Source organism: Acomys minous (assembly GCF_964271855.1).
Source record: "Acomys minous genome assembly, chromosome: 8".
NCBI lineage: Eukaryota > Metazoa > Chordata > Mammalia > Rodentia > Muridae > Acomys > Acomys minous.
In genome coordinates this window covers 44470294-44484472 of record NC_140489.1, presented here as the reverse complement: position 1 = coordinate 44484472, position 14179 = coordinate 44470294, and the positions used below count along the sequence as shown (strand labels likewise).

General features: G+C 46.6%; 1 protein-coding gene across 2 annotated transcripts; it reads right to left on the bottom strand.

The window, feature by feature from the left end:
* Nucleotides 1-290: 290 nt before the first annotated feature.
* On the bottom strand, nt 291-13229 carry DHRS7 (dehydrogenase/reductase 7). 2 transcript variants are annotated; one of them, XM_084793355.1, is made up of 7 exons: nt 12939-13229; nt 10156-10308; nt 8178-8284; nt 7314-7553; nt 2757-2879; nt 1880-2092; nt 291-734 (listed from the first exon to the last, which is right to left on the bottom strand). In XM_084793355.1, exons 1-7 carry the CDS (start codon nt 13123-13125, stop codon nt 690-692), a joined length of 1068 nt encoding a protein of 355 aa, XP_084649481.1. In that variant the 5' UTR covers nt 13126-13229; the 3' UTR covers nt 291-689. The 2 variants fall into 2 exon arrangements, with proteins under 2 accessions (XP_084649481.1, XP_084649482.1); XM_084793356.1 differs by having other exon boundaries at nt 12999-13224.
* Between the last annotated feature and the right edge of the window lie 950 nt (nt 13230-14179).

Below are 14179 nucleotides of genomic sequence, written 5' to 3'. Positions count from 1 at the left end.
TGGAGTTGTGAGCAGAATTAGAGACCTTTATAAAAGGGCTTAGTGGTGAGGGCCTGGTGGCCCTGGCTTCCAACCCCAGCCCCAGGGTGGGCTACGGCAGGAAGGCTGGAAGCTTGATTATTGACTGGGCTATAGGCTGAGGTCAAGGCCAGTTTGGACAAACTAGTGACTCAGGACACAGCACCCGTCTCTGGAGGACACAGCAGCATACACCACCTTGGAGTCAGAGATCAGCTCTCACATGACTCTAGTGGCACGGATGCCTTCATCTTGGACCGCCTAGTCTCCAGAACTGTGAAAAGCACATTTATTTAAAAAAAAATGGAAAGAAAGAAAAAGAAAAGAAAAAAGAAAAGTACATTTATAGTCTATGGGTAGCCAGCCAGTCGTATTTCCACTTGGGAGCACAAGTGGATTAAAACAATGCTACCTATTACAGCTGCCAATTTCTTAGCTGGGCCTCTGTTAACCACGATCCTCAGTCTGCATGCTTAAGTCCTTTGAATGTTATTTTATTTAAGAAGATAGCATGTGTTCATATGCATATGCAAGATACAGGGCAAGGCTGTCTTTATTGTCCATTATACCAGAAAACAGTCAGCAGCCCGCTCGCTTTCCGGGTGTAGGCTTACTGTACCTATGCGGTTTGACATTCTCAACAAGTGGCTGCAACACCCCAAGTGGTTGTCTCACTCCTCCTTTGTCGTCCAGAATTTATAAGGCAAGTCTGGATCCTGCAAAAGAGCGACCGTAGTGTGAACCAGACCTTCCTTTATCGACCCCTGTTTGACAGCCAGGCCTCCCCGTTTAATGAACTGTATCATCATTCACCCGATAGGGGGGAGCTTTGCAAGCCTTGGAAAAACACTTAAACCGGAAGCAAAATATCACAGGCAATACTCCGGGTCTGCTAGCAAATATTGCCCTTAGAGCTCGATGTCTTTATCTGCTCTGCGTGGCAGGGATGGCATCAGTAATTTTCTACTTACTCATGCCTTGAACAACAAGCGCAAGCTACGTGTCACTCTCTGGATCACACCCACTGAGAGCCAAAAGCGCACAAAATAGGTTATCTAGAATTTAAATATCTGGCTGATTATGGTGGCGCACGCCTTTAATCCCAGCACCTGGGAGGCAGAGGCAGGAGGATCGCTGAAAGTCTGGGAGCAGCCTGGTTTATGCAGGAAACATCAAGGGTAGCCAGGAATATGTAGTGAGAAAGGAAGGAAGGAAGGAAAGAAGGAAGGGAGGGAGAGAGGGAGGGAGGGAGGGAGGGAGGGAGGGAGGGAGGAAGGAAGGAAGGAACTCTTGGGATGCAATTCTAAAATTACTTATGAGCTTTTGATATACTGTTTACAAGCTAAAATAAGGCGAGCTGCTAACCCCTAAATGTGGTTTTTGTTTGGGAAAGGTAAGCATTTGCTCATCCAAGAATTTGCACAAAGACAGAAAAAAAAATGATAATCCAAAATGGAGTGTGGCTCCTGTCCTGTGGAAAGAATGGAATATCATCAGCCAGAAACAGCGCCAGGAAATAAGGGACACTCTGTTTAGAAAAACAGCCATAAAGCAAGTAAAATCACGGAGCAGGGTGAGGGGCTTTCAGAAACATGTTAACAGCGAGTGAAGAAGAGAAAGTGACAACCTTCGTTTTGATTCTGCCTTATAAAGATTTTACCCTTCCAGATGAGAAATCATGTAACAAACAATCAGATATGCGGTGCGGACACAGAACACGTTCCTACATTCTTGGTATTTTAATCACAGGACTGGTGTGGAGTCCGAAATGCATAAGAAAAAAAAAACTTTCCTAACTTTGAAAACTCTTTTCCCATGGAAATCATACAATACTGTAAAGAAATACATAAATTGCTCTCACCAATCCGTTCTTAAAGTTTTGGATTCTTTTCTTCGCCATCCTGGAGGTTACCCAAAGGGCCCAGGTTGGCATATACTGCCACATGTATGCCCCCAACAACACAGGCTGGTCAGAGATCCAAACTTCCTTCAAATCATTGGCCATAGAGATCAGCATCAGATGGACGCAGCGGCTAGTTGCCATCTTGTAGCTCTGGTCTATAGTTCTCATGGGCTGAGAGTCAAGAAGTGAAGGCTCAGGATTCAAAAACGGTTTCATGCAGATATTACCTAGGAAGAGCCAGAGGCTACCCAGCAGTGATAGCCTTTCAGGGTGCTACCTGTCAACGGGGAGTCTTCATAGGTGCTACTGGACATTAATAAGTTACCATAGTTCAAAGAGCCTAAAAGAAGTCACACATTTACCAGGGGAAATTGCACGTGCTGAAGGCTCCTTACTTTTAATCGTAATTCTCTCATAACACAGTATAAGTGCCTACTTTATTATCACATTTTTAGAAATAGCGAATTAGCAAGATTTACATTAGAGGGTTAAGAATGTACAGTCCAGAGACAAAATGAGTGTCTATCTGGCTTCAACCTCCAGCACCACACAACCGAGCGATTAGGTATATCTCGCAAATGGAACCATGGGGAGGAAACAGAACGAGACAAAAGGACTTTAAGAAGAGTGGTGGATCCGTAACGGTGAGCCATTTGTAAGTGGCAGTGTGGCAGGGTCGCTAGCTGTTGTGAAGATGACATTCTGAAGCACTGCCAAGTGGCCTGAACACTTTCCTCAATGCTGTCACTTTGAACAATTCACAGGCGCCTGATGCATGTGACAAAGCAGACATAGCTAGTAAAGGACTCAGCCTTTCCCCTACTAGGATTTTTACCTTATTTATTTCTTCAGTTAGGGCGTTCTTCACAATGTCGGACTGCACAGGCCCTGGGTAAATGTTGCAAAATGTTACGCCTGGATATTTGATAAGCTCACTTCGGAGGGCAATGAAAAAACCCTAAGGACCACAAAACAAGAACAGAAGATGATAAGGAAAGGATAGAGTAAAGATAAAAAGAAAACAGAATATGTTATCCAGACACATGCTCTGTAATGAACAGGCAGTACATTGATGTAAGTGTATCAGGTTTTATTTATTTACTTCTTGTTGTTGTTTTTTTTTTAAATCTTGTAGTATTAGTGATTGAATCTAGGACCTTTGTACACATTAGGTAAGGCTCGAACACTTATATCTCTGGTACTTTTTAACAGTAAGACAATTCTACTACATTTATTTATTAGTTTATAGCGGGGGAATGGCATGCCAGGGCACAGTGTAGACGTAAGAGGATGAATGCAGGCTGTCAAGCTTGAGGACAAGTGTGTACCTACTGAGTCACCCTGTCAGCGCCCTTTTTACAATGTCTTTGATGACAATGGTCAACTAAGTTGTCTAGACATTGAACTTGTTTGTAGCCCAGACAGGTCTTAAATGTTTAAATCTCTTACCTCTAAGTGCCTAGGACTACAGGCCCGTGCCACTAAGCTTGGATCAATTAAGGCATTCTGTTTTAAGTTTTATTTTTGTTAATCTTGTGTGTGTGTGTGTGTGTGTGTGTGTGTGTGTGTGTGTGTGTGCTTGTGTATGGTTATATGTAGGGTAACCACTTCCAGGTTTGAAAACCTACCAAAACAAAGCCCACCAATCCCTGAGCTCGAAAACCTACAAGATCTTTGAACTTGAAAAACCACCAATCCCTGCACTTGGCTTGAAATCTCACCAATCCCCACCTTGGAAAACTCTGCACACTACATGCACACATGCGTGCACACACACACACACACACACACACACACACACACTCATACACACACTACAGACACACACTCACAGACACACACACAAGAAACCCTATATAAAGCCTGCCTCCTGCTCAGCTCCCTGCAGCTCCTCATCAGAGCACAGGCAGCCACCCTCCCAGGTTTTTCCCCTCCTAATAAACCTCTTGTACATGACGTGTTGTGTGGTATGACTCTGTGGTATTCCTTGCCTCCCAGTTGCCAGGGTGCCTGTCAGAGGAGAGCTGCGTCACCTCTAGTGGGGAAGCCTTCCCTCCAGAGCTGCAATGCTTACACTAAGCACATGTGAATGAAGGTGCCTGCTTAGAAGACACTGTCTGGTCCTCCGGGAACTAGAGTACAGGCAAACGTGAGCCACCCAACTTGGGTGCTGGGAACCCCTCTACGGTTCTGTGCAAGAGCGGTGCTTGCTCTTGATGGCCGGGGCCAGCTCACCAGCCCCACCCACTGGGCATTTTTAACTACAAGCCTGGAAATGATCTCCAACAGACATTCCGGCCCCAGCAGTAGCCATGGCTCACAGCCTGGCGACTGTGGCTTTTGTCAGCAGTGTTATTCGAGCAGACAAGGAAGGGGGACTCTTCCTTAAGGAAACCCACACGCCTTCCCTACCCCACCTCTCACCACCCACTCCAAAAAGAGTCTGTTGCTCACCATAGAATCCCTGGCCAGGGCTTCCTCTTCAACCCCACAGAAAGGCCAAATGTGCAAGATGTTTGGCCAAAGAAGGGGAAGAAAAAAACAACAACAACAACAACACAACAACAAGCGCAGAGGAACTCAGGTTCTCAGTTTATATTCACATTTTACCCAGAAGCACTCGCCATAGGACTAGTGACAAATGTGATGTGGCCACCTACTACTGCAAGACCTTCCAAGGATGGAGCTAACTCTTCTGCACTCAAAGAGGCAGACCACTTCCAAACCAACAGAAACCAACAGATACTTGCTCCTCCGCATTTGCTTTTCTTCATTAGGAGAATGTTCCTGCATTATTTTAAAGACTGGATGTTGGGTGTGGTGGCTCATGCTTGTAACCTCTCGGTAGAAAGGATGAAGCAGAGGGAACGGAGGTTCAAAGCCATCCTCAGCACATAAAGAAGAGGCCAAACTGTACTACATGAGACTGTCAGGGGAAAAAAAATGATGCAGTACTTAGAACCCTAAAAAAATAAAGATAAAATCGTGATTCATGTGTACGCAAACCTAACGATATTAAATATCTGTCAGCTCTCAAATGTGGATTCTCACTAGCACAGAGGTGACGAGGGTTTCTGGTGCAGGACTGACTGCTGTGCAGCAGTTTCCTTTGGTATTAAAACCTTCCACTTTGGAGGCAACCCACTTCAGACAGAGGATGTTTGAAAGGAGGCGGAAACTGAATGTTTTAAGGGGAAGTGAAACATTCTGTCTTGTAGCAAAGCTCCTTAAGTTCAGAAAGCAAACAACTCAAAATAGCTTCAGAAAGTCCCTGAAATTGACTAGATTTGCTAGGCCCCGCCCACCCCAAGCCTGTCAGGACTACTGCGAGAGGCTCTAGGAAAAGCTGAGCTAGTTGGCAGAGACTAGCCACGGTGTCACCTGACAGCATGCTCCGGGTTTCCCAGCTTTTGTGAGCTTGTCACCCATGCTAAGGTGGGCTTTGGTGATGCAGTTGTTTTTGAGTCGCTTTCTGTTCCGATAAGTAATTCCTCACCCCTACCCCATATTGGTGTAAGAAATGCCAATAAAACTCATTGGTTGGCCAAGTTGAACTTTGGTAGGACCCATACTTTGGTCTGTCATTTGTTTCTTATCTAGGAGAAGCAGATGTTGTTCATGTTTCCCCAGAAATAGTGTCATAAAACGCTCACACAGTCCCTAGCTCAGAGAGGGTCCAAAGCAAAATGTTTGGTAAAAGAACTCCTGTACAATTTTTTTTTTAAGTTTTTTCGAGACAGGGTTTCTCTTAGACTCACTTTGTAGACTAGGCTGGCCTCGAACTCAGAGAATGCTTCTGCTTCCTGAGTGCTGGGATTAAAGTGTGCATGCACCACTATGCCCGGCCGAGCTCCTGTCCACAACAGAGGGAACCAACACTGAGCCCTCTTCTGGAGTGTCATGGACACACTTTGGTGATTAAAAAGTTCACTGTCGGAGAGCTAAGAGCACTTACTGCTCCTGCAGGTTGGGTTCCCAAAATACACAAGCCAGCTCATAGCTACCTGTAACTCTGGTTTCGGGGGATCCACTGCCCTCTTCTGGTTTCTGTAGGTACTGCATGCATGCGGTGTACAGACACATTAAAAAAAACACCTTTTAAAAAAGTTCTCTGTAACTTGTAGGAATATGAGGAGGAAATGTGTTCCTTAAAAAGGCCTCCTGAGACATTGTGGTGTGCACCTGTGAGCCCAGTTCCTGGGCGATATGGCAAGATGTGGAGCTCAGCCTGTGCTACGGGAGACAGTCTCAAAACAACAGAAAAGACTCTAGGTCTCCGCATTCATCTACCTAACTACTGCTACAACTGTCCACGTTTTCTCAGAGGATCCAAGCCAGTACTAAGACCCAGAGTCTTGGAGGGCAGGCCAGACAGCTCACCCGTGTTTTAACGGACAGCTTCCTGAACGCCTCATGGGACTAAACGTCCACAGATGGGGTCTGTACTGCTCTGCATCTGCCTGTCTGAGGTGGGACTGCTTTTACGGGAGGTTGACTGACAGGCCCTTACTAAGTCTGAGGGAAGCGTCGAAGCTGCAGCCCTTCACCACTGTCTGCTTTGAGTGGCAGAGATGGTTCCTGCTGAGCTACAACAGAAAGCATGGCGACCTGCGCTTCTGAATCTCATTACGCCACGGGTGGAACGCGTCACCAAAACTCCTTCCTAGACACGAGCTACCCATTTTGTGTTTCCTTATTGTCCTACCGAGTTTACTATTTCTTCGTATTTACTCTCAAGGCAAAACTAAAAGCCCATTGCGTTCTGCTATTTAAGCCTCCTCAGATACATAACACAAATCACGCTTTTCTCCTAGTCATTGCCCTGATCAGACTAGACTGTCTTCTTCCAAGGAAACCGTTAAGAGAGAGCCATGCGTTCCCTAATAGAAACAGGCCCAGGACTAACCACCCGGCAGCACCACCTAGCTCTGATGCGCATGCACAAGCAGACAAGGGAAAATAAAGAGCAAGGAAAGGGGGAGGAAAAGAAGTCACAGACATCGGACAACAAAAACACATCCCGGACACGTGCGGACACGTGTGGGACGGAGCGGTAAGGCCTAGCTGCCATGAGGCCACAGCAGATGGAGTAAGATGGAAGGGGAAATATTGAGTAGCTCACCCTAAGGGAAGAACTCCCGTCTCATCTTTACATCCCCAGGCTCTGATTCAGCGTACGCTACGGTACAGGCGCTCAAAGCCTGCACTGAGGAGCTGCGCAGGTCTAAGCACGTGACTCGAGGGCTGTTTTTATCATCTAAGGAGAGAGGGCAAGTTCTCCGGTTTCAGTCTCATGCTTAAGGCCCGGTTCCCACGAGCCCATTCACTGAAAGCCGTATGCCCCGCACATGAGCAGAGGTCTGTGTTCTCAGGTAAGTGTGGGCTGCCTTACCCGTAGAGCATGTTTGCTGGCACAGTACCCACTGGAGAGGGGCACGGAGGCGATGCCCGCGACACTGTTCACGGTAACAATCTTGCCTCGGTTCCTCTCCACCATGTGAGGCAGAACGCACTTGGTCAAGGACACGGTCCCTAAGTAGTTCAGCTTCATCAGCTCCTTGAAGACATCCAGGTTGGTTTCTAGAACTAAGGAACGCTGGCTTCTTCCACCATTGTTGACCAAAATGTCGATCTAAAAATTAAAAAAAAAAAGAAAGAAAAAGAAATGGGTACTTAAAGATAGCCTAAGAAGATGAAACGATTGTATTATTATTAGTTGAAGACTGTGGTGTGGTTCTTGTAGCAGCTACAAAAAAAAAAAAAAAAAAAGTAAAATAGGCAAACCCAGGCGTGGTGGCACACATCTTTAATCCCAACACTTCGGAGGCAGAGGCAGACAGATCTCGTGAGTTCAAGGTCAGCCTGATCCACAGACTGAGTTGTAGAACAGTCTGTTTTTAAAAAAGAAAGGAAGGAAGGGAGGGAGGGAGGGAGGGAGGGAAAGGAACAGAGCCAGAAAGAAAGGAAATGAAGCAGAATTCTCCTGCGGAATCTGCATTTGAAGAAACCAGTATCAGAAAAAAGAAAAGCACCATAGGTCTTAACTTCCCTCATGCCTTACGGAGACACCATGCCTGGGAAGGGATAAAAAGTACCAAGCAGCTAAAGCCACTCCACAGCCCTGACCTTGCTGCACGCAATCCATCAGCCCCGTTCCTTTGAAGGGGATCCACAGCTGGAAATCTCTTTGGCAGTTATTTGCAAAAACAGACAAACAATACCACCCAGGACTCAGCAATATAAAAATGCAACTTACTTTACCAAACTCCTGCAGAACGGCCTGGGTAGCTGCCTCATGGGAATTTGTGTCAGTCAGGTCAAGGGGCAAAACTAGTATATCTTTTTCTTTTAAATTGCCATTCTCTGAAAAAGACATAGAAACAGTAAGCAAGCCATTGCACGGTTCCTCTGAACTCAATTTGCTCATTAAATTTACCCTCTGCCCCCACAAAAAACAAAAAGGCAGCGGTGAACTCATTCTAGGACACACTACCAGATCATCTGTCCCTGATGTGGGGGGGAGGTGGGGGAGGGGGGGAAGGGGGGAAGGGGGGGAGGACTAGTAATGCTGTGGGAGGCCTCGGATAGGAAGTCTGGCTGGCTCGGAAGAAGCAGGACGGTAAGCTCCACCTTGAATATGTACGGAGGAACTTAGTAAAGAACAAACAAACAGGACATGAAGACACAGCGGTGATTCCAGCACCTGGAAGGCAGTTATTTGCAGGACTGCAGAAACAAGTTTAGTCTAATCTACATAGCAAGTTTCAGATGAGCAAGGGCTATAGAGAAGACCTTGTCTCAAAACAAATAGTATACTATTAGATACAAACGGAGGAAACGCAGCCTGTCACATGCAGTAGTCCACAGCTATAATAAATATACTCCGAGCACGGAGCCAGGTAGGCTGGGACCCCCAAGGCCCACATGGGCAGCCCCTCCAGCCCTTGCCCAAATGACACAATAGCTCCGGCCACAGAAAAAGGAGTTAAAATTCTACAACGGTTTGTTTGTTTAACGGGCATAGAGTTACTTTTCTTATTGCGATAGATTCACAAAGCTCAGTTGCTCCTGCACACACATTTAAAACAACAGTTTGGGTCTGGAGCGATATCTCAGCGGTTAAGAGCGTACCCCGCTTTTTCAATGGACCTGAGCTTAATTCCTAGCACCCATGTCACAACCATCTGTAAATCTAGCTCCAGGGAGATGCAGCATGGCGTCCAAGTACACCCCCACTCACATGGACAGGCTCACACACATGCACATAATTAACTTCCCAGTGCACCCGCACTCACAGGGACAGGCTCACACACATACACATATTAAATATATATCTTTTTTTTTAAGCTTATACTATACACCAGGTGATGGTGGCACACATCTTTAATCTCAGCACTCAGGAGGCAGAGAGAGGCAGGGGGATTTCTGAGTTGGGGACCAGACTGGTCTATGCAATGAATTCCAGGACAGCCAGGGCTACACAGAGAAACCCTGTCCTGAAAAACAACAATAAAAACCCAAGTGAATGAAAATATTAACAGTGTCACTCTGTGTGAATATAGAAGGTACTGCCTCGGGTTCATTTTTAAACCTTATTTTTTTTCCTTTATTTTTATTCATCCTAACACACACCACACACACACACACACACACACACACACACACACACGACTTCAATATCTGACACACAGCAAAATGAATAAGCATCACTCCTAAGTACATTTCATTTGTTACACTCACAAATTATGTGCATAAGAGCTTGTTCTTTTCCTGAAGTGAAGATACGAGTCATTTAGTCATTAAAACCCACCAGCATGGGGGATGGCTCAGTCTTAAGAACACTGGCTGTTCTCTCAGAGGTCCTGAGTTCAAGTCCCAGCAACCACATGGTGGCTCACGACCATCTATGAAGGGATCTGGTGCCCTCTTCTGGCCTGTAGGTGTACATGCAGACAAAGCACTTCTACGTTTTAAAAAAAAATCCACCAGTGCTTGAGATCTGGAGTTTACTCGCCACTTAATATCAAAAGTTAGTATATAAACAGCAGTAGGGCGATGAGAGAAAATAAGTCAAAGAGATGACGCAAGAGGAGGCGGGCAGTGCACCTGACGCCGCCCTGGAGCCAGCGTGAACTGCACAGGACAGTGCTCCCACCTTCCCTCACTCCCACAGCTGCACTTGAGTTTGGGTTCTCACATCTGGGAAGCACGGCTGTTGGTGGGAGTTTCCTCACCCAGGCATCTTCTCTTCACCCGCTCCAGCTCCTGTCCCCTTCGGGCTGACAGCACCAGAGAGACTCCGAGTTTAGAGAGCTGCAAAGCCAGCTCCTCGCCAATGCCACTTGAAGCTCCAGTCACCCACACCACCATGCCAGTCAGTGCCTGTTCTGTGGAGGAAAGGGGGGGTGGGAGGGTTACAGGGGAGACAGTATGTGATGAATGAACAGCAAAATGTGAATAAAATAAACAAAGTTGTTAAAATACCACTAAATGTGAAGGTCTAATATTTGGAGCATAGGCTCTCAAGTGTCCTGGGTGGGGGACTGACTCGGCTGTGGGAATGCTTGCTGCCTCCAGTACACAACGCCTGAGCACAGTCTCAAGCACTGCATAAGCCAGGCATGGCGGTGCACATCTGTAATCCCAGCACTTGGAAGGTAGAAGCAAGAAGGTAGGACGCATAAAGCCACTCTTGGCTACACAGTCACTTGGAGGCCAGATTGATATACAGAGACCCCGTCTCAAACAAAGTAAGTGGGTAAATAGAATGAATAAATTCAAGTATTCTAAAAGACCATCTTTTTACTAGAGTTTTCTAATAACACATGAATATACTGGGAGGTTATGCACGCCTTTAATCCCAGCACTTGGGAGGTAGAGGCGGGCAGAGTTCTGTGAGTTCAAGGCCAGTCTGTTCTACAGAGTGAGTTCCAGGACAGCCAGAGAAACCCTCTCTCTCTCTCTCTCTCTCTCTCTCTCTCTCTCTCTCTCTCTGTCTCTCTCTCTGTCTCTCTCTCTCTCTCTCTCTCTCTCTCTCTCTCTCACACACACACACACACACACATACACAAAGCATGAATACAAACCACATCATTCATAAGCCCACACAGTATGTGGTGGGTTTTTTGGTTTTGGTTTTTGGTGGAGTTTTTGTTGTTGTTGTTGTTGTTGTTTTTGTTTTTATTTTTCAAGACAGGGTCTCTCTGTGTAGCCTTGGCTGTCCTAGATTCACTTTGTAGACCAGGCTGGCCTCGAACTCACAGTGATCTCGAGTGCTGGGATTAAAGGTGTGCACCAACTTGCCCAGCTGTCCAGCATGTAGTATATTTTCGAATCTCGATGTACCTACTAGAATCTATTTGTAGCTAAGCCTCATAACTACATAGTTTCACTCTAAGGCTCAATTTACCTACTTATTTCACAAAAAAGAAAAAAAAATTAAACCTAGTGACTAGACACTCATTGCCTTCTCAAGTAAATGGGAGATTCCGATAAGTGATTTTGACATTCCCACCCACTTTTTTAGTTTTATTATTCTAATTTCTCACACTGCTGGTTGTCCCCAACTTGCGACAGCTGTCACGCCCTCCCTGAGTCCTGGCTTCTCTGGCTTCTGTAAGGCTAACGTCGTTCGGTTTCTGCTCACTGTCTTCTCTGGCTGCCGCCCCTCACCCCAGCTCCTCTCAGGACCCTACGGCTCACGTGATTGCTAGCTGCTCAACATGTATTTGGATGCTGCCGGCAGTTTTACATTCCAGACCTAATTTAATGTGTTAATAATTTTTTCATGCAATCATATAATTTATAAACCGAGTTTAGCTCTATCTTCAGATTAAACAAAAGCACTGGGGCTCAAACACAGCTACCACCCATGGCAGCTAACGGCTGTGAGGTGACATATATTCTAAGTATCTACACAGTGACCGGGCAGATGGGGGTTATGTTTAATAGAAGTGCGGGGGTATTTGGGATCCTTGCCCTCAAAAATGACAGTCTACACGTGTCGCAGCACTGAACTGACAAGCACGCTGCGCATTTGTCAGCACCCCCACCTGCTAGAGCCAAGGAAAGGCAACCTCAGAAATCAAACAGCACACATGCCTGGCAGAGTTTGGGAGGGCCATAAATTACTATCCTCTCTTTGTTTTTTAGTCTCCAAGACCCAGCATTCACTTGCTCCTGTCCTGCTGACTTTGAACATACTATCTTCTGAGTCACCGGCTCCTTCAAAGAGCACTTCCTTGGGTGCTTTCTACATTTCTCACTGTGGGTAGCAGAATCTCACTTCGTCCATTAAGGATCAAAGCCTACCTTGGCAGGCGGTTAATTTCTCTGTCGGTATTACTAACTGAAAACGAGTGAGAATAACTCCCATGTTTTAAGAATTGTTCCAAAGGTCAGCGGCTGTTGTAAAGTGCTGAGCGCACTGTGCACCTGACATGACCCACTGTGTCTGTGGACGGATTTATCAAAGCGTGGGGACCATGTATTAAGTGAATATCAAACACGGAGCGAGGCGCAGACCAAAACGGAGCAAGTGAAATGTCTTAGTGCGCCCAGAATGATCTTCTTCCTGGCAATAAAACCAAAACCAAACAAAACAAAAAAAGACCCCGCCAGCTCCTCGCTTTCTACTGTGTTATTTTTAACCTGAGTAGGTAAGTGGGTGAGTCAAACCAAATTTTCTTTCAGTGCTTTGGGAGAGTAAAAAGCACAGGATAAACATGTTCCGGATGAACAGATACTGGGCCTCTTACAAAGCAAGGGACACACTTTCCTCTCCACAATGTTCTTTTCCTGATAGTGTCTGTCCCGGGATCTTTGGGGGTCCTACTGAAGAAGTCTGTGTCCTGCAGCGCTCTCTTGGAGTTTGACGTTTTCTCTCCTAGTCTAGGCGACAAATCAGTGCCACTTTCGAATCAAGACAGGCGACAGAGTGAGAACTGTCAGTTTACCCCCACCCCCCAGACCCTTAGCTCTTGGGCAAGACTCAGCTAGGGACCTCTGCCCTGCTCGCCATCAGCGAGATCAGTACTCTCCACCGCCATGAGGAGGCCGGGCCACCGCGGGAGCTCACCTGGGCGTCGCCCTTGCCACTCGGCCCACAACAACGTCAAGTCGGCATCAGCCCGCAGGAAGAGCAGCACCAGGGGCGGGATGGTCACGCATAGCGCCAGCAGCCAGAGCAGCAGCTCCCAGCTCATGGCAGTCCCTGCCGAGCCTGCTCCGCATCGAGCGGAAGACAGACGGCGCGGGCCCTCTACGCCAGCGATTATAAACCGGGGCTCCGCCCAGAGAACCCCCGAAGGCGGGGCTCCCGCTGTGTGTCGGGCTTCGCCGCGACGTCCCGGAAACAGGTCTGCGTCCCGGAGCTGGCCCTGCTGCGTGTTAGATCCGCAGAGTGCTGCAATGGAAGGCTTGGGCGACTTAAATTCTTGGCTACACTACTATTGGTAGAGCAATCTAACAAGATTTGTGAGGACATGAGAGTCCTTAGTCGGCAGCTTTTAGGACGACGTACTTTTCCAGGCTTTGGTAGCGCCTTGGAGAGAAACAAACATTCAAATTTTAAACACTGGCCACTCCTACCTCCCCCGCCCCACGCCTTTCTACTCGCTGGACAACTGAGGCAAACTCTCACCTCCTTTCCTAGTCTGTTTTTCTCTCTTTTTAAGTGTGTAACTGAGATAAGCGTCCCAAGTTAAGCCAGCGGTTGAGCTAGGTTGCCCTCATGCATGGTCAGCTTATATTTAGAAAAACATTACAAATGACACTCATGTTTGGCCAAAACTTGGATATCACGGCCTAGCCAAATCAGAACACAAAATTCACTGGGCTGGAAGGCAATTGTTGGTGAGTTCCAGGAGCACTCAGTTTGGCTCCCTCTGCCAGCCAGTGCAAATGAGATTGTTATCTGTCTCGAGAAGAATCGCTGGGAAGAACTGAGGGAGAAAAGGTCTGTGGTTGTATCTTAATGTGCACAATAATTGTATTTATTCTTTATTCTGTGTTGTTGGTATTGTTTTTATGAATTGTCACTTTTTTTTTCATTGCAGCGACTAGGACTATTTATAAAGGCCTGTATTTTACACCTGTCGAGTTATCTGTGCAGTAAATATTTGAACTAGTGTGAATCAGAAATTGCTGCTGTCTAGTTCCAAGTGCCCTGTCGGTTAGCTAAACTGGGATTGCTTGCCACGACTGTCATTTAGAATAATATTGATTAAGAATTGCTCTCGTTGGCATGTCACCTGAGCC

Coding starts and splice junctions, on each gene's coding strand:
- DHRS7 (XM_084793355.1), bottom strand. CDS start 13,125: ATGAGCTGGGAGCTGCTGCTCTGGCTGCTGGCGCTATGCGTGACCATC. Junction 8,285..10,155: donor GGTGAAGAGAAGATGCCTGG/GTGAGGAAACTC, acceptor TGTCTTTTTCAG/AGAATGGCAATTTAAAAGAA. Junction 2,880..7,313: donor CCAGCAAACATGCTCTACGG/GTAAGGCAGCCC, acceptor TGTGGTCCTTAG/GGTTTTTTCATTGCCCTCCG.